This window comes from Pimephales promelas, chromosome 22 (assembly GCF_988280905.1).
Source record: "Pimephales promelas chromosome 22, fPimPro1.hap1.1, whole genome shotgun sequence".
Classification (NCBI taxonomy): domain Eukaryota; kingdom Metazoa; phylum Chordata; class Actinopteri; order Cypriniformes; family Leuciscidae; genus Pimephales; species Pimephales promelas.
The window spans coordinates 22,457,059-22,475,816 of record NC_142790.1 but is presented as its reverse complement, the minus strand read 5'-3'; the positions used below and the strand labels follow the sequence as shown (position 1 = coordinate 22,475,816).

The 18,758-nt window shown below is 35.7% G+C and overlaps 3 protein-coding genes across 5 annotated transcripts in view; 2 read left to right on the top strand and 1 right to left on the bottom strand.

The window, feature by feature from the left end:
• fndc3bb (fibronectin type III domain containing 3Bb) overlaps positions 1-6,080 on the top strand; it is a 60,544-nt gene extending 54,464 nt beyond the window's left edge. For both annotated transcript variants that reach the window (XM_089125402.1, XM_039684852.2), the window contains exons 25-26: positions 625-752; positions 4,193-6,080. In XM_089125402.1, the coding sequence (XP_088981528.1) occupies positions 625-752; positions 4,193-4,492 (428 nt within the window). In that variant the 3' untranslated portion in view covers positions 4,493-6,080. The remainder of the gene's footprint in view (positions 1-624; positions 753-4,192) is intronic.
• Positions 6,081-6,097: 17 nt separating this feature from the next.
• On the bottom strand, positions 6,098-10,056 carry ghsrb (growth hormone secretagogue receptor b). Its single transcript, XM_039684651.2, has 2 exons — positions 9,160-10,056; positions 6,098-8,190 (listed from the first exon to the last, which is right to left on the bottom strand). Exons 1-2 carry the CDS (start codon positions 9,950-9,952, stop codon positions 7,886-7,888), a joined length of 1,098 nt encoding a protein of 365 aa, XP_039540585.1. The 5' UTR covers positions 9,953-10,056; the 3' UTR covers positions 6,098-7,885.
• Positions 10,057-12,369: 2,313 nt separating this feature from the next.
• The window catches only part of pld1b (phospholipase D1b), a 28,943-nt gene continuing 22,554 nt past the window's right edge, over positions 12,370-18,758 (top strand). Inside the window, exon 1 of one of the 2 annotated variants that reach the window (XM_039684788.2) lies at positions 12,370-12,471. The gene's annotated coding sequence lies outside the window, so the exon portion shown is untranslated. Of the gene's footprint in view, positions 12,472-16,704; positions 16,827-18,758 lie in introns of those variants that run through there. The other variant, XM_039684787.2, reaches the window with a different exon arrangement.

The following is an 18,758-nucleotide window of genomic DNA, read 5'->3' as shown; positions in this document are numbered from 1 at the left end:
CTCTACTACAAATAGGAAAAGAGGCTACAATTTGCAAGAGCTCACCAAAATTGGACAGTTGAAGACTGGAAAAATGTTGCCTGGTCTGATGAGTCTCGATTTCTGTTGAGACATTCAGATGGTAGAGTCAGAATTTGGCGTAAACAAAATGAGAACATGGATCCATCATGCCTTGTTACCACTGTGCAGGCTGGTGGTGGTGGTGGTGTAATGGTGTGGGGGATGTTTTCTTGGTACAATTTAGACCCCTTAGTGCCAGTTGGGCATCGTTTAAATGCCCATCAACTGCAAGATTATATCATATCAATATGGGCCAACACTTCTAAAGAATGCTTTCAGCATCTTGTTGAATCAATCATCAAATCATGATTTCTAAGGATCAGGTGACGCTGAAGACTGGAGTAAATTACATATATTCAAATAGAAAACATTTATTTTAGATAAGCAATATTTAGAAATATTACTGTTTTTGACTATTCAAAAATTTAAAAAAAAAAAAAAACAAATGTGTAAAACTTAAAAAACGAATAATATCTTACTAATCCCAAACTTTTGAACAGTAGTGTATAGAAGAAGAAAAGATGTAAAGAAAAACCTGAAAAACTTTCTTTTTTGTCCCCTCAGCCCCAAAAATTGTTCAACTAGAGGGAAATACCTGTGAGGTCACATGGGAGAGTATTCCACCAATGAGAGGAGACCGGATCAGCTATGTGCTACAGGTGCTGGGAGGCAGAGAATCTGATTTTAAACAGGTATGATCCAAACTTCTTCTTCTTTGAGTTTGACTTCCTAAAGCAGCTGTTGCCTCCACATTGTTTTTCAAGAATTTCGACTTGTTTGATACTTTTGTTTAAATGTTTGAGATAAGAATACCATATATGGTAGTCTTATCTGTCTTTTTCTATGCTAGATTTACATATGGCCACAGTCCTAGGAGACAAGCTGGCGATGACGAGAATTCATTTAGAACAGGAAATGGAAACAGGGCTCAAGCTATTTGCATCATTTGCTCTCCGTTCCATTTTATCCGCTTTAACTCATCAGTCATCACAATCAACATTTGAATGAAATTGAGTGCTCCCATACACACAGTCCCAAAGGATTCATTCAGTTGTGCTGTGGGGTCGGAAAGGCACGCAGAGAGAGGGAAACATGTTATCGCTTTTGTTTGGAATTGATTTTTGCTACGCCACTTCCATGGTGCGATAAATCGAATGGAAAATCACAACATTTGATATTGTCTGGATTTATTCATTAAAATGAGAATTTTAATTCCTGCTCCTTCACATTTTCTATCCTCTCTTCTTCTAGATATGTTTCATTAATATATATGTCTCACAAAGGTGAAACATTGTTTTAAGGCAATTTTCCTATAAAATTTTCATTACTGTAACGTCAAGTCAAGGGAAATAATGTTTATATTAATGCAAACAGAGTTCATTTCTGCTGTAAAGCAGCTCTAAATAGACTATTGAAATCAGTTCAGTGTGGATTCAGTTCGGTTCAATCACTGTGTAAAGGTCATCATTACGTATGAAATAAGCTCAATTCAGCTATAAAGCACTATTCTCATCCAATAGTGTCAGTGCAGTTAAATCAATAATATTGTTGAATATTAAAGGGATAGTTCACCCAAAAATTCAAATTTTAATGTCTTAATTGTGAGAGATAAAGTCGCAATTAAATTGTTTTATTCTGTGGCGGAAACAAGCTTCCATACTTAAGCGCCTCCGTCGGGGTCTCACTTTTAAAGGATTTTTTTGTTTGTTCTATTTTCAATCCAGTTTTGCTTTGAAATACCGGCACAAATGTAATAAGGATTACCTGATCCTTACGTTTTATTTGATCAACTGGGCCCTTGACGTGTCTTGTGATTCACCCTTACTAAATTCATCCTCACTAATGCCTTGCTAACAAATTAATTTAATAAAGGACTGGAGTTCCCCAGGCAATATATTAGCTTAATTAACAATTGCACTGAGCTTCCATTATCCCCCCCATTTATGCAAATACCACCAAGGTGTTTAGGAAGTGATTTTAATTATTTTCTGCCTTGTTTTTAGTGCTAGACATATAGCATTCAGGATTATGTAAATATTTTCATTGCCTTTAATTAACTAGGATTTTTAATACACATGACTAATTAGACATACATAATTGTGTGTCTTCCGTGGCAGTAATATTAAGACTTGCCTAAACTCAGCTAGTGTTTGTTGAGAGGCTTAACATTTCTTGTTTCCATGGAGACCTGTGTTGCGGTCCTGAGTGCTGCATCTGACAGGTGGAATGAAGTCTGAATACGTGACTTCAACCATATTTACTAGGCCTGTTTTTATTTTCCATTTACTCAGTGTTTGATTTTTTGATGCTTGTTTAGTTTTGCCAATTAAAGATGTAGAATAATTATTGCTTGGTTTTTGAAATAACTTCTAATTGTGAATTGAATGGAATCTTCCATTGAGTAGTGCACTTGTGCTACATACAGACTATTAAGCATATTGTAGGGGTCATTAGTTCAGAATGTCACGTTACAAAAACGTGACGTTTTTTTTTTTCTTGTTTTTTCTTTTTATCTTTCACTTGTTGGTTAATTTCTCGTGTGCTTAAATTAGTGTGTGGGGGGGGGGGGGTTAAGTACACCACAGAGGAACATTTTTTGGAAAATGAATCTCAAGCAAGAACTTGTAATAGCATTTATGTAACTGTAATCATCAGTTTTTTATGAAGAGATGTACAGCTCATTCTTGTATGATATTGATCATGATGGTGTGTCTCGCACTTCCGATAAAAGGATTACAGTGGCTTGTTGAGATTCCCTTTGAGGAGACCAAACTCTTTTATTAGCGAGCTTTGAAGATTTATCTTGTGTATGTGGATCAGAGACCGAGTGAAAAGATTTTCCTTCCATCCTGGATTATTTTCTGATGACCAGTGAATCTAAAATCTCGCTGATTCATTCCTGGTTTGTTCTTTTACTTCATTTGCTGTAGCTGCCTAAAACAATGATCTTTGTTAAATTGTTTTTGGTAACACTTTATTTTACAGTGTCCTTGTAACATGCTACATGAAGTTATTATAGTAATAACAGTAATTTTGCATAATTGCATGCAACTAACACAACCAAATTCTAACCCTATAGTAAGTACATGTAGTTATTTAATATTATTCAGTACTTAAATGTATAATGACACCTTAAAATAGTGTAACCTTTTTTTTATATATATATATATAATAAGCGATAGCATTTAAATTAGAGCTGTCAAACGATTAATCGCGATTAATCGCACCCAAAATAAAAGTATGTTTACATAATATATGTGGGTGCACAATGTATAATTTTGTGTATATATATATATATATATATATATATATATATATATATATATACACACACATGCTTGTATATTTAAGAAAAGAATATTATTTATATATAAAATATTTATATTTGTATATAATAAAAATTGTATAAAAATCTATATGCAGTATATACATGAAAATATTTCTTAAATATATAGAAGCGTGTGTGTATTTATACATATATATATATATATATATATAAATATAAAATAATTATACACAGTGCACCCACATATTATGTAAACACAAACTTTTAATTTGGATGCGATTAATCGTTTGACAGCCCTAATTTAAATGTATATTATTTACAGATCTTTAACATATTTCTATATACATACATATTTACGTTTATACTAATATAAATATATTTTTTATTTGCTCGTTTACATTTTTTATTCATTCAGTTACCTTGTATAATTAACAATTATATAGTTGTAGTATTTATGTAAAAAAAGTGTGTATGATATAAATGTTATCACCTTGTATAATAATATTATTTTTTATAGTTAGGGATGTTTACAGAGCCCCTTCCTTTCATTTATTTAGAAGTTTGCATTTCTATTGTAAAACATTTGTTTTTATACATTATATTTATTATACGCCTTCAATTGTTGTGTTTGTGTGTATATATCAATATCTCATTTGTGGTATTGTATTTATTAAATTTGAATATTTACATACAAAAATATATATATAAATTCACCCTATATAATATCTAAGAAGTATTTTAGAATTAATAATAATAATAATTCCTTTTTAAGTATCCAAAAGTATGCACCGTGATTATGGATGAACTTGATCTGATCTAATGCATCACTTTCCTTCTGTCTTTTAGGTGTATAAGGGAGACGAGACGTCCTTCCAGCTCTTCGGCCTACAGTGGAACACAGACTACCGGGTGCGAGTGTTTGCATGCAGGCGCTGCGCAGACACCCATCAGGAGCTGTTCGGGTCCCTCAGCCCGTCTGCTCACTTCAACCTGCGGCGGGCTGACGCCACACTGGCTGTGGAAGCGGACGTCACCAGGGTGCCCATGGGAAAAACCTTCACAGATGAACAGTTCGCCGGCCTCATAGTATTTGGGGTGGCCACTCTCTCGGTGTTAATGGCCTTCTTGCTTCAGCTTCTGATTTAGACTTGAGTCGTGCAGATACACTTTTTACAGTTTTAAGAACGACGACCTGAGCAGATTTCACATTATTTTTTATTACAGGTATTTTTTAACAGTTTTTCTATAAGGTGAGTTACAGCTTTAAGAAATCAGTAATGATGAAATGTACTGTTTGGCGTCTGTGCCTGTTTTTTTGTTTTAGTTTAAGATGCTGTAGCATATTTTATACATTTTATATTTAGTATTTAGGAGATTTTTAACACTAAAGTAAAAAGTGGCCTTTCCGATCTCAAGTTATGCAAGAATGGAGTTTGAGGATGTTTTTTTTTTTAATGGTCAGTTTTGATTAACTTTGATTTAATGTCTAGACAGATAAACAGCACCAATATTCTTTCTCTTATCTGTGCCCCTGGAAAGTCTGTCTAAAAGCTTCTTAAAAGCTTTATTACTGACGATTGTCTTAAAAAAAGAGAGAGAGGTGTCCTTGGGCCGTCTGTACTACAAAACACCAGCAACTGTCAGTCCAAAGAGAGTCAAATGACAGTCTTTGCAATCAATCAATGTACAGTGTTGTGAAGTCTGGAGTGTTTGTACCTCAGGGACTTAATGTGATGTGAACCTGTGCCTTTAAATCCACAATTCCAATCTTTCATGACAAATCATTTCAGATCTGCTGCTTACAGTATTCCATTAACCCTTTACCCTGGTCACATACAGTACATGATCATGTTTACTAGCTCAATCAGCCCTTAACCAAAGTTAGTGAGCAAAAAAGGTATACACAAACAGTTTGGTTGGATTTATTTATGCTATATACTTTTACTTTATAATGCAAATCACAGTGCAATCTTCATTTATTTATTACAAGAATCAGAAATGTCATATTCAATATTTTCCTCATGTAGCATGTCTTTTTTTATGACAAATCTTTATTATTATTTTTTTTTTCAAATATACCGCAGCATTTTAACAGCATTAACCTGTCTTATTTCAGATATATTTGTATTGTTTGTTATTCTGTTTTTTGCTTTGGTTCTGAAAAGGTTGATATCTGATCGACCTTGTGATTTCATCTGCACAACTGCCAAATCTTGGCATTTTTATTTTTACTTATTTTAACGACTCCTCATCGTATAAATGTATTGAACTTTTTTTTAGACTAACATTCCATTGTTTTCTGATTTTAAAAAAGGTGAAATGACTTGACACTAGAAAACTTGAAGTGGAAACGCTTGAAGAACACTTTTTTTTAAGAACTATAGACCCAGAATCTTTTTAAGTGGAAAACAAATACTTTTTTCTTTAATTTTTTTTTTTTAGTTGGATATCAGGTAATAAGTGGCCTAGACATAGTTTTCCATGCTTGCATATTGTTTCATGAAAATCATTCCATATTACCATTTTTTTGTAAGCATAACGGTCATAATTATTGATGTAAATTATAATCATAGACATATTTTAAAAAATGGGAAAAAAGAAAAAAAAAGTACCGTATCAATTTAAATGTATAGATATTGAAAATTACTACCCTTTGTATTTAAGATGATTATGTATCTGTAGCATATATGTAATATATTTATACACAATAAATTTTTTAAAATTTCTGAAACAATTTGATGTGTTTGCATTTCATTATGACCACCAATTATATTAGGTTTTATATTTTAATCATTTTTTATTTCATTATTATTTACATTTTATCTTTACAGAAGGACACAAACATTTTCAGTGGATTTTCTGTGCTGGGGAGGACAAGCACAGGACAAACTGTGTAGTCGATAACACAAAATCCATTTTAATAAAAAATAAAAATAAAAATACTGCATGACATAAAAACCTTTATGTATATTACACAAAAACACCAGCCAGAAAATGCATCACAGTGTGAATTTAGGCATATAGACAACATATCAAATATCTTTCATAAGTATTTTCATTAACAAAAACATGTCTCAACTTGAAGAGTCTTGTGTTTTACAGGAATCTCAAGAAAGTTTTACATTAATTAGAATGTCATTGGCAATAAGTAACATATACTGAATTCAAACACAAAGCTTACAAAACACATTGTTCACAAACCTGCAATAAGTGCACTTTTTATGGCTGCTATGCATTTATGTAGTATGGTCCACTGGCATAAGCTTGGTGATGGGCTTTAAATGGCATGGGATGTTATCAGTCAGCACCATTGTATCTCTCCCACAAAGGGTACAATGTTAGAGTGCTTACATCTACAGTGCTCTGTCATCCAGTACTTCACACAGTCAGTTTAAGGCATTTTGGGTAGTGTGCATATGTACAGTTTGCATGAATACCAGAGTAAAGGGAATCGTCACTCTGCTGGTGTCTGCTGATGATGGAAATACATGTGCATAAACATTATCATAAAATGCACTTATATTTGGTGTATGTGTTAAAAATGCAAGCATCAATAAAATAAAATACAAAAACAAATTGTATGCTTCTAATTATTTAAAAAACAAAAAAATCAGTCAGCATTAGAATAGATTAAAAATGAAAATTCTGTCATTAATTACTCACCCTGATGTCTTTCCAAACACAAGACTTTCATTCGTCTTCGCAACTCAAAAGAAGTTTCTTTATTGACAGCTGCACAACTGAAACTTTTAACTCTTCAAAACATTCATAAAGAAATCCATATGAATTGAGCGTTTAAAAAAAAAAAAAATTCTGAAGAGACACAGTCTCTATATGATGAACAGATTGAGGCTTTTATTCACATCTAAACATTCATCAACTCACACATCAGTTAGTAAATGAGGTTCATTCTTGTGTTACGCAGCACGTTTGAGCTTCTGCAAGAACCAATGAGGTTCATTCTTCCAAAAGGTTTGTTCTCATGCTTCAAGCAGGTTTGGTTGAGTTTGTTTATGTTCGCTGATCAATGTTTTTATGTGTATTAAAGCCTGAATAAAATATGTTCATTATATGAAGCGATTGAGTCTCTTCAGAAAATTATGGACTAAACCGTTCAATTCATATGGATTAGTTCTACAATCTCTTTACGGACTTTGATTCAAGTGTCAAATGTGGTAGTAGCATAGGCTGTCAATGGAGGGACAGAAAGATCTCAGATTTCATAAAAAAGTTCTTCATTGTGTTCCAAGATGAACGACATGAGGGCAAGTAGGCTAATTAAGGACAGAATTTTCATTTTTGGGTGAATAATCCCTTTAATATAGGTGATCAGGGTTCAGCAGTTCGATTATTTTTCACTACTATATACAGGTTAAATTGAAAATATGCGATGGCTTTTATGATTACTGAAAGATGATTGAAATTAAATTCATAATCCCAAAATCAGCAAAATGAGGTTAATGTTGACTGTCCTTTCTTATTCAATGTGTTTACAGTCTGTTGTGTTGAAAAGTGCACGTTTCAAAACGACTTTTCCTGTCACGTGCTCCAGCTGTATTCATTACACACCGAAAAACTCTCGTTCACGATGCTCTGCACTGATCGTCCGGGAGCGCGCCTCACTCCGAACAGTTTGCAAGCTGCGCTCCTGTACTTCTTCGACATGATGTTGTAGAGGATTGGGTTGATCGCAGCGCTGAGATAAAACAGCACAAATGAGACAAGGTTGCAGTATTCACTGATTTGGGAGATGATGGGAGAATTTGCCTCAGATGACTTGGAGAAGAGATAACGACCCACGTGGAACGGCAGCCAGCAGAGAACAAATGCAAGAACCACCACAGCTGATAAAGGGAGAGAGAGAATTTAATGGTTTTTATATTGCATTATAAAAATAAGAAATACATTTACGATATTCAATTAGTGTTTAAACATGCTTGGTAATTATTTCGAGTCGGAAATTAAGATAGGCTACTCACGGTTGAGTCGAATCACTAACCAATCCGAAATGACCTGTTCGCTTAAAGAACCGACTCAAGGAAAGTCGAACTCGAGCATTCGTTCGGGTTTCGAACTACACTGGTCGCTGTATGTTTTTGATTCACTCAAAGAAAATCGAATCTGAGTGATTCGCGGGATTTAGAACCGGACAAAGAGTCATTTGTTCAGGAATCTTCTTATAGTCACTGAATGTGTTCTTCATTAAAATATTTTGATTCCTAAATAAATTATAATAATAAACAAGTTCAAGGTTTTAAATAGAGGCTAAAGTAAATGGTCCATAAAGTGATAATATAGAAAATCCTAGTAATTGTGTATGGCAGAAAAGAAAGAATTTTAGACGATTTAAATGGGGAATTTTGGGACAGATAGTCCCCTTGTCTGATTAGGAGACGCATTTTTTTTTTTTTTTTTTTTTTTTGCTGCGTAGCCTACCTTTGCAGCAGTGCACAAAATGAGCAAAACCTCTGATGAATAGGCTAATTCATGTAAACTGTAATGTCAAAAATGTACAATCAATGTACATTAGGCTATAACAATACTCTTATATTTATATATTGTTTATATAGCCTAGAACACTTTATTTGGTTAAAAAAAATCACCTTAATCACCATGTAAAATCATCTCTCGTTTAATTAACGTCTGTTCTGTTAGATGTAAATAAATAGCCTATTTATTCAATTAAACGATTGTTATTTCTGAATGAAATCCACGCAACATATAGCCTAATATAATGGATGATTTTCAAACATAACATAATATAATTCTACACAAAGTGTTTGTCAGACTTTTCAGGGAATCGTTGAGCTCACCTAGCATTTTGACCGTTTGTTTATTGTTCTTATCTCGACTAGAAATGGGCCCGACTGGATTCTCCTTTCTTCTCCACAGCCTTCTACCTATGAGGCTGTATAACACGGTCAAACAGAGGACCGGGAGGAAGAAAAACACACTGGAGACCCAAACCATCATAGTAAGCAGTCCGGACCGGATGGCATATTCGGTCGCTTTACACTCGTTGGTTTCCCAGGAGTTGGTGCCGTTCTCGTGCTCGACCCCAACCAGAATGAATATAGGTCCCGCGCTGCACAGAGCCACAGTCCAGAGGAGTAAAATCACCACTTTTACCCGACCCCGCGTGACGATGACTTTTGCCCTGAAGGGAAAGCAGATAGCGAAGTATCTTTCCACGCTCAGCGCGGTGATGTTGAGGATGGTGGAGTATGTGCAGCTTTCACTCACAAACTGAAAGAGTTTGCACAGCTCGTCGCCAAAGTTCCACGGTCGATACCGCCAGACCCGGTACAGGTCGAGGGGCATGCAGAGGAAAATGAGCAGGTCTGAAAGTGCCATACTGCAGAGGTAAAGGTTAGTGGTGGTTCGCATGTCTTTGTATTTAGTGACCACCGAAATGGTCAACAGGTTCCCAGCAATTCCGACGAGGAACAGGAAAGAGCACGTCACTGTAATGCCAGTCAGTATTGGGGCTGGGAAGAGATGGACCGGGTACTCCAAGTCCTCAGCAGTTGCATTATTTTCCATAATGTCCTCAGCGCATAAAGTGATGCTGAACGGGCAGCTGGACACGTTTGTCCAATTAGTCATTATGATTCGATTTCAGAGGATTTGCATGGGCTTAATGCCACCTCATGATTTCCACCCAGCTGTTGTTTCCATGCACATCTTACAGGTGTTCAGTGCACAGCATGAGAAGTGCACGCGAGTAACCTGTCAATGATGCGCCCCGAGCCGCGCGCAGGGGGTAGCCTACACGGTCCACTCCACGCACGCGCACATGATGGCTTGACTAATTGAACTGTGAAAGGCAAATTTGTGCATTTGTTCATTAGCTACGTATTTTGTGCGTTTGCAACTTTCCTTAGCGTTTTTAGTATTTCTAAGATACGAATTACATTTATAGAGCGATTGAAAGCTGGATTGCACGGCGATGCGATGGGTTAGGCTAATAGTTGTATATTTTATGCCACCTGGTGGTGTGAATAGACCATCAAAAGAATATGTATGTAACAGAAAAATAAATCGTCGTGACACGTGCTTTGCTTTTATAAATAGTATGTGAAGCCGCGCCTGCTGCTGCTGTCCAGGGTGCTGAAAGCTGTTTGTCTCAATCTCAAATAGCCTAATTCTGCGAGTCATAATAATAAACCTTCTTGTAATGACTTAGTTTCTCAAAATAATGAGAAATTCTCTCTTAATGATGACGAAGGCTGTTTCCGAAATCACCCTATATACCCTTAAATAGGGCACTATTTGAGTGGACAGCCATTTGGTGTAACTACAGAAACTACAGTGGACGTTATCATTTATTCAATCCCACAATGCACCTCTGCGATAACGAGTGTACAATCCATTAGTGGAATAACTGAAATGGTGAATGAGGTTATATGGGGCGATTTCGGACACAGCCTTAGTTTCTCTTTAATATGAGAAGTAAGTAATTATTACAAGAAAGTTTTTCGTTATTATGAGAAATTAAGTAATAATAATTATGAGTAAATTTCTCATTATTAATATTTTAGCCCCAAGTGTGGCATAAAACGGTCTTCCAGATTTCACAAAGGCTTTATTTTGCTTTTCAGATGGTCTGCTTTTCTAAAATGTTAAAAATATATGCATTTTTAAAAAATAAATAAATCTGAAACCACTTGCATGTTTAAATGTGTGTTTAAAGGGTGTTAATTAAATTAAAGGGCGACTAAACCCTAAAACAACTTTTTTTTAGGTAATGATCTGTAATACTGGGGCTTTACTGCTGTTCATTGATTCAAGTAATTTTTTTGACATTTGGGTTTCAATTCTACAATATCTGGTGTAAAAACATATGAGTGCTGCCCTCTACTGTGGCTACTGCAGTTGAATTTTCTTATTGGAAGTTGTGGTACTCTGTGATGTCAGAGAGTACCAGCTAACCACGCCCCCCCCCCAATGGGTGGAGTCAGGCTCTGACAAAGGGTTTAATTTAATAACATGTAAGACATATGTTCTATAATAATAGTGAGGGGGGTTAGGAACACTAATCTTCCGATTTTTACCACACGATGGCAGCATTGTCACTTAAAAGACACCAGTTCCTCAAATTTGAAAACCAAAGTTGAAAACAAAAAAAGAAAATAAACCAGAGACTAATTAATTTTAAAAAATGTGAATAAAGTGTTTATGTGATTAAATATTGTTTAAAACCCCTTCCTGCTTTTCCAGTATATTTATATGTTTCTCCAGATTGCAGCAACAGCTCTGAAAAACAGCAAGTTCCATCTGGTTTGGTATATTGACTGGATCCATTTGCACACACAAAATATTTTAAATATTTTGACCATTATATCTTTGGAGCCACTCATTGACATGACTGTCCTTTTTTATTTTTATTTATTTTAATTATTTGTATTATTCACAAATAAATGCCAGGCAGAGTTGTGTTTGTGACATAAACCACATTTGTAAATATCTTTTTTTAATTTAAATCTGATTTTATTTATTTGTGAGTTTTAATTTTTTTTTGTGAAACTCTTAATTTACATGTATTTTTGGATCTTAATCTATTTATTTGTGATTTTGATACATTGTTGTGAATCTTTTTACATTTGTTTGTGAATCTCGATCTATTTATTTGGAAAACTGCAGTTCTAACCCCATAAACCCCCTTAAACAACAACAACAACATAAAAAAAACAATCTCTGTGTGAAAACATCTGCACAAACTGCCACAAACAGACAACGTATTGGAAAGCTTCTTGTTGGCTAATATCATGTTCTAAGGGTGACACCAAGTCAATAACTAAACAACCTTTTAGCCCTTTAACCCCTTTCTTACAGTATAAACTACTGAATAAATATAGTGTTACTATATTTACTATAGTATATTAAACTATAGTTTACTTCCTTAATACTTTTCGAAACCAAATGATGAACCGACACGGTAATTGTTATTTCACTCAAAAACAACTCAGCGAGTGTAGATGCATAATTTACATGGGCGGGTCCAACTGTACCGAAGAGGAAGCGCGAGCCAGATGATCTGCGTTCATCGCGTCCTCTCGGGCGGTCTTTATACTTGAGAAGCAGATTCAGAGCAGCGCTGACGTGCCTCTAGACTTTTCCAGCAGGTATGTTTACATGGCTTGTATGACTTCCCAACGCTCTTTTCTCTGACTAGAAATTAACCGAGTAAGTTTTATCACGCGGAAAAGTAATGACGTTAACACAGTACTGTAAAGCTAGACTTCTGTCCTAATGCAGTAACGAGTGAGTGACATGCATGGCAACAGAAGGTGGCAGCCACGTAGCTATTGTATCTGGACTGCATCACATCAGACCAGAGTCTATCAAAGAGACATATTGGGATTTGATTAAATTAACAGCAGTGAGAGTATATGACACCTTTCCAATAACGCAGTTATGATATCATTGTCCACACCGACTCATTTTGCAAGGCAAACAACCTGCTGTACCTGCAGGGCAACTTCGACGACTTGAACTGATTCCGCTACCGCTGACTGACAGGTTTAAGGGAAATGCTTACAAACAGAGTAGCTTTGTGTGCTTAATTTTATGTTAATGTTAGGCTTGAAACGTCATTCCTGAGACCCAAGTCTGACTGTTTACTCCTAGCATCCTTTGGACCTTTTCTCTCAAAAAGGTGGTGTAACGTTACATGTCACGTTTAGCATATATATCTAATTGTCTAAATCATTGTAAATGTAACTTAATTGTCAGGTTTTGTGAGATTAAACCAAAAATATTTGATGAATACAGTTTAATTTTCTAGATTGAAATGTAGGATTGGTTGTGGAATCTTTACATGAACATGAATTATGTTATAATCATAGTCTGACCACACTGTATTTAGTTCTATAAAGTTTGTGTGGTCATTTTTTTGTCACCAGTATGTTCCCCTCAAGGATCTTGGGACAGAATGGGAGTGTCTGGTTGACTTAGTGGGAAGGTGTGTGATATACATGTTTGGCAATTTTACCCTTTGTTCTGTAATGAGGCTAACTTTCCCATCTGACAACAACTCGCATTTAGATAATGTGATGAGATGAGATGGTTACTGTATTACTGCACTTTCCAAGACCCGTATGGGTGTGTCTTCTGAGAACTACATCCTTGAGTTATGACGGGTCTAATAATTACAACCAAGCTGTCAGATGATAATGTCATACATGGAAAGACGCCTTTATCTATGTTATCATAAAAGTGTTGTCAGGTTACAAAAGTTGCTAAACCACTTTCCCCTACCCCCCAACCCCCCCCCCCCCCCCCCCCCAGATATCACCCTTCCTCCTCTTTTATTAAACACATGGGGCTGTACATGTTACCACTTTTGCATGTTGAGCAAGATGTAAAGAAACATTGGTGGTGTTGTGCTCTCATTGTGGTTAATGTGCATCATCACACTTTGGATCGTCTTTGCAATGCACATGAAACCATGATATACTGTCGTTGTATATTTGAGAACTTTTTTATGGTCAATACTTAGAGATGTGGTTCTGTTTTTAGCATTTTACATTGCAAATAATATAGTGGTATGACCAAGGCCTTGAGGAAAGAGGAAACAGAGCTTGTGGTCTATGTGTAATTGTATTTTTTTTTTAATATCGAGGGACAGGAAGTTGAGTTTGCCAAGTGAGGATTAGCAATATCTATCCTAAGATTGGCTGTGTTTATGTTTCATGTATCTGGGATTCTTCGAACCTCCAAGCATGCGATCATCTTTTATTACGAAATGTCATACAAAAAATAGCGTTGATGTGCATGTAGTGTTGCAATGCAATGTCCAGAGCAACTGTAGCTCTGTTGATGCCTGTGGTTTTGTCAGCAGTTGTAGATTTGTGGCTTTACCCCGATGCTCGTCGAGATGCATTTGTGAGCCACTCTCAATTAGAGGGGAATGACTGCAGTGCAGGCTTAATGAAAGTCCTGTGACCATACACACGCTCTGTCTTCAGTTTAGCACAATGAACAGATGCTGTCGCAGGTCAAATGTCAACCAAGCTAGTCTTTTAATTTCTGATTTGGTATTTGTGTTAAATCTCACTCTTTGGAATCAGTCTTGAGACACTGTTTACTGAGCGTAGTGTTTATTAGGGATGACAGAATTGCAATTAGCAGACCTGGTGTTAAATTAAATCACAACTGTGTTTAATCAAATCCAAGTCAGTTTTAACAACATTAAGTCACTTGCAGGACCATGAGTCACAACTAGAGGGCGCTTACTCCAAAGATTTACCCATGATTCATGTCTGCAGTTTCATATCAAATCCACGTGGATTTTTTATAGCCAATATCCAATTTTTTTCTTAAGAACATAAGTTTGTTCCTCCTTCTGAGATCAGCAATCCCATTAAGGGACTAAAGGAATGTAATGCAATTTCTGCAGATGGTCTAAACAATATGGAGAAGATGCTTGTATGAATAATTTAGCTGCAATAATAAATAGAGTAGTAATGGTGCAATGTGGATTCAGATTTGCTCAGCAGTGCCATATTTATCTGCTTTCTGAGCATTGGCTGGATAACATGCCTTCATTGTGCATTGATGTTCAATAAAAAATAATTAAATACGAAAAAAGAAATTCCTGTTAGTGGCGTGTTACTAAGTGCTCCTCTGTAATACTTTATGTAAGCACATTAGAAAAGCAGTTGACAGGATCTATTCTATTGGACATGTAGTTAATATATCACCAGCACACACACAGTGCCTGGATTTAACCGATCAACACTGTCTCCTCCAACTAATGTTGTTCAAGGGTGGGAACTGGGAATGAGTACATAACAAAGCCTGTTTTAGATTCTAAATTGAAGATTAATTTTTGATCTGCGTTTGATGCAGGCAATAAATTATTTACAATGCATTACATTCCAAGGTCCACAGCAGTACTTGAGTTATTTGATTGTTTGTCACTAGTTTTTGCTCTGATGGTTAAACTGGAATCAACATACAGATCAAGGGGAATTCATTGCAGTAATTGTCTGTCCATTTAATTTTAACTAATTAAAATTATTTTATTTCAAAATAAACGTGATTTATGTCAATTTCACCAACTTATGTACACCAGTTTAAAATATGGATGGTTAGATTTTATAATCAAGATGTTCACTAAGGCAAGGATGCATTCATTTGGTAAAAACAAAAACAAAAAAACAGTAATATTGTAAAAAAAAAAACTAAAAAAAAAAACATGCATTTATTCCGGTCATGGTGAAATTAAAGTGATTTCTTTCAGAAATCAATCAGATATGCTTAATATTATCAATTATTTGAAGTTATTTATTTTTTTGAAAACTGACATAATTTCCCCTGAGGATTCTTTAATGAATAATAAAAAAGAGAAAATATAAAAAGTAAAAAAAAAAAAAAAACGTACTGACCTCAAACTTTTAAATGACGGTGTATTAACATTATGTAATTTTAATGCTTACAGTATTATTGAACTTTCTTTGCAATGTAATCATCAAACAAGCATGTAAATACAAGAATATGGTACTAGCTAGATGTGTATTATCACAGGTCAGGCCCAAAACACAACATTGTTACGCAATATTTTTATACAATAAAAACCATGGTGTTCCTCATTTCTCTAAAGATGCATCATTGGTGTGAAAGAAATCGAAGACCCCTTATTAAGGGGTCCTTTATGACTAATTATAAAATGATTTTATATTTTATAGGGCAACAATTTGTAATATTGTTGTGCAACAGCTACTGGTTCTCATAGTTATGTCCTCCATCACATCTGTGGTGCAGTTTTTGTTACTTTCTGCAGTATCTCAGGTTTCCATCACCACTGAAAGAGCCACAAGTGTTACATTTCAAACACTCTTTATGTGTGACTGCACGCCTGTATGTGGGTGTGTATGGACTGTCATGTCATCTGCCATGCCGTCCTACCAGGAGATGAACGTTTAATAACAGCTTTCAACAAGGACTGTGGGCTCAAACACGGCTTTGTTTTAAATGCGATGCTGGGAGTCCAAGAAACTGATGTGCATCCATTAGATTGACAGGTTAAAATGCGATTAAAAGCAAATGAAGGCTGTGATGAATTATATGTTTGTTCGTAGAGAAGACTCAGTCCACTCAGTGATAAGAGAAGATAAGTGCTATATAAAATGTTGGAAGCCAAATATTAACCTAAATAGCACTTTTCTGAGCATGAGATAGAAGGATAGAAAAATAAAACGTATCCCACACAAAACATATGGCACAAGAAGCATGTTGGTGCATCTCTGCTAGTAGGAGAGGAGAGCTAGTAAGGCTCCGCCCCCTCTTGACATGTGACTACTCTGTCTCAGCCCCCATTACCCCCCTCCTTGGACATATACTCAAGCACACACTGTTGTGAGCGCTATATCAGTGTGTGTGTTTGAACTCTTCTGGTTAGTTTGACTTTTCTGTGGTGAAGAAGAAACCGAGGATAACAGATATGATGGGGGTGTCTCTGCCTGCGCACGGGCAGGTTAGTAAACATTCTTGGAATTTGATTTCAAATTCAAGCTTTTTTGTCATACCAAATCTGCATATTTTTTAAATGGATATTTAAACCTCTTTATGAATAGCTGAAAGGGATCTTTTTTGTATTTTGCATTTCAAACAGCAGAAATGAGGAAGAAACTCATTCTGTCATGGGTCACTTTTTTTTCACAATGTTAGACTGATAGTAGAAACTACATGTGATGAATAAATACGGAGCGATCAGAATGATCTGCATTTACACAGAGGGTGTGATTTCTCAGATGTTTGTGCAAATGTATGTGGGAGAGCATGAGTCACTGCAGCATGTCAATGAATGTAATGTAAGCAATTCGTATTAATCAGAGATGAATATATGCACTGCAGAACTGGATTTAGTCATCTAAATTGGATTTTGTTTTCATGAGTAAAAGAGCCTACGTACCCTAAATGCTTCAGCACCTGGTTTGCTTTGGAAATGTAGAGACTAGAGCAGTGTGTTCCTCCTACAGTGATCGCCGTCCACCTACCCGTTTTGTGTCTTGGTTGCATATACATCCCACCAACCTTTGCTATGTACACAGAAAACATTGCCTTGTATGTACATTTGGTTCTCACTATTCAGGATGTGGCTTCTTAGAGCATTTTTTATCTGTGCTGAACATGGTTAGCATTTTATAAATAATCAAAATAAGGTTACACACCAGCAGTGTTCGGGGAATTGGCTTCAGGTAAAATACAGTGCCAGTGAAGTTTGAACACACTTGACTCAATTTGTATTTGAATATGCCTTCAATTTATTGACAATACACCAGTACATATGGAAACTTGTAAGAATATGTAAGAATTTTTTATGCGTACTTTTTTTTTTTTTGTCACTATATAATTTTTGTTGTTGTTTTCAAATACACATGGCATATGTTATAAAGGGAAAAAATATCTATATTTTTTAAGTATTGTAATATTTCATCTCACAAACATTCTCACCTCAAAAATAAAAATTTTTACATTCATATTTTTGGGGAATGAGAGATTGCAACATAATGCACTATTAAACCTAAATAATCCGGACCCAAATATTAATATAATATTGTATTGTGCGGTCTCTTTCGTTCATTCATTTTTAAAATCTCTCTGTCATGATATTTGATCCTTTATGGAAGTGGGTTATCCATCAGGATAAGGCATTTATGTAGTAGTGTCTGTTTGGAGACTCATGCAGGGGGGTGACGTTGTTGTGGCAATACCGGTTTGTCCGACTATACTGTTCAGCCAATTTACTGCCATAGAGGGACATGCTTCATTACTCCACTCACAAGGTTACAGTGGCCCTTTTTCCTGCTTTTGTGTTTGAAAAGACTTGGTCACTTGCCAGTTTAACAGATACATTTCAACGAGCACAATTGGCTGTGCATTAGTTACAGATATAGTCCCATTGGAGCAGCCTGCGGAACAAGGCATGGCTCAATAACTCGCCAGTTCCTGGATCCCTAAATCATGTTCTGGTTCTGCTAGAGGGTGGTGTGAGTGGTTGCCAAGACCTTTTTTTATGTAGTGGCTTTAAGGTGGGTTTGATTAGGATAGAATTGTAACGGGGTTCTTCTTAAGGGTCATTAGGGCAAGTGGTTGACATGGCATTGTTATATTGTTGCTAATGTGTTCGTTATTGGGATGGTGTTCTGAATGGTTGTTGGGGTATCTCTAAAGCCCAAAGTATATTCCGGCTGTGCAGTGTCCACGTGACATATTAATTATCGTCATCAGGAGGGTCTGCGCTAGGGTGACCACCCACCCGTCCCACTTTGCGTTGTACTGCACAGCATTTTCGCCCCTTGTCCCGCACGTCGCATATTGAGAAAATGTCCTGCATTTTCGTCAGTCTATTAGTTTTTAATTATCATATTAAGAAAACGTGCATGCGTTCTTTTGCCTTTTTAAG

Excerpts from the sequence above, each read along its gene's own strand:
- ghsrb (XM_039684651.2), bottom strand. The coding sequence starts at position 9,952 with ATGACTAATTGGACAAACGTGTCCAGCTGCCCGTTCAGCATCACTTTA. Across the intron at positions 8,191-9,159 it reads ACAAACGGTCAAAATGCTAG|CTGTGGTGGTTCTTGCATTT; the intron begins GTGAGCTCAACG and ends TCCCTTTATCAG.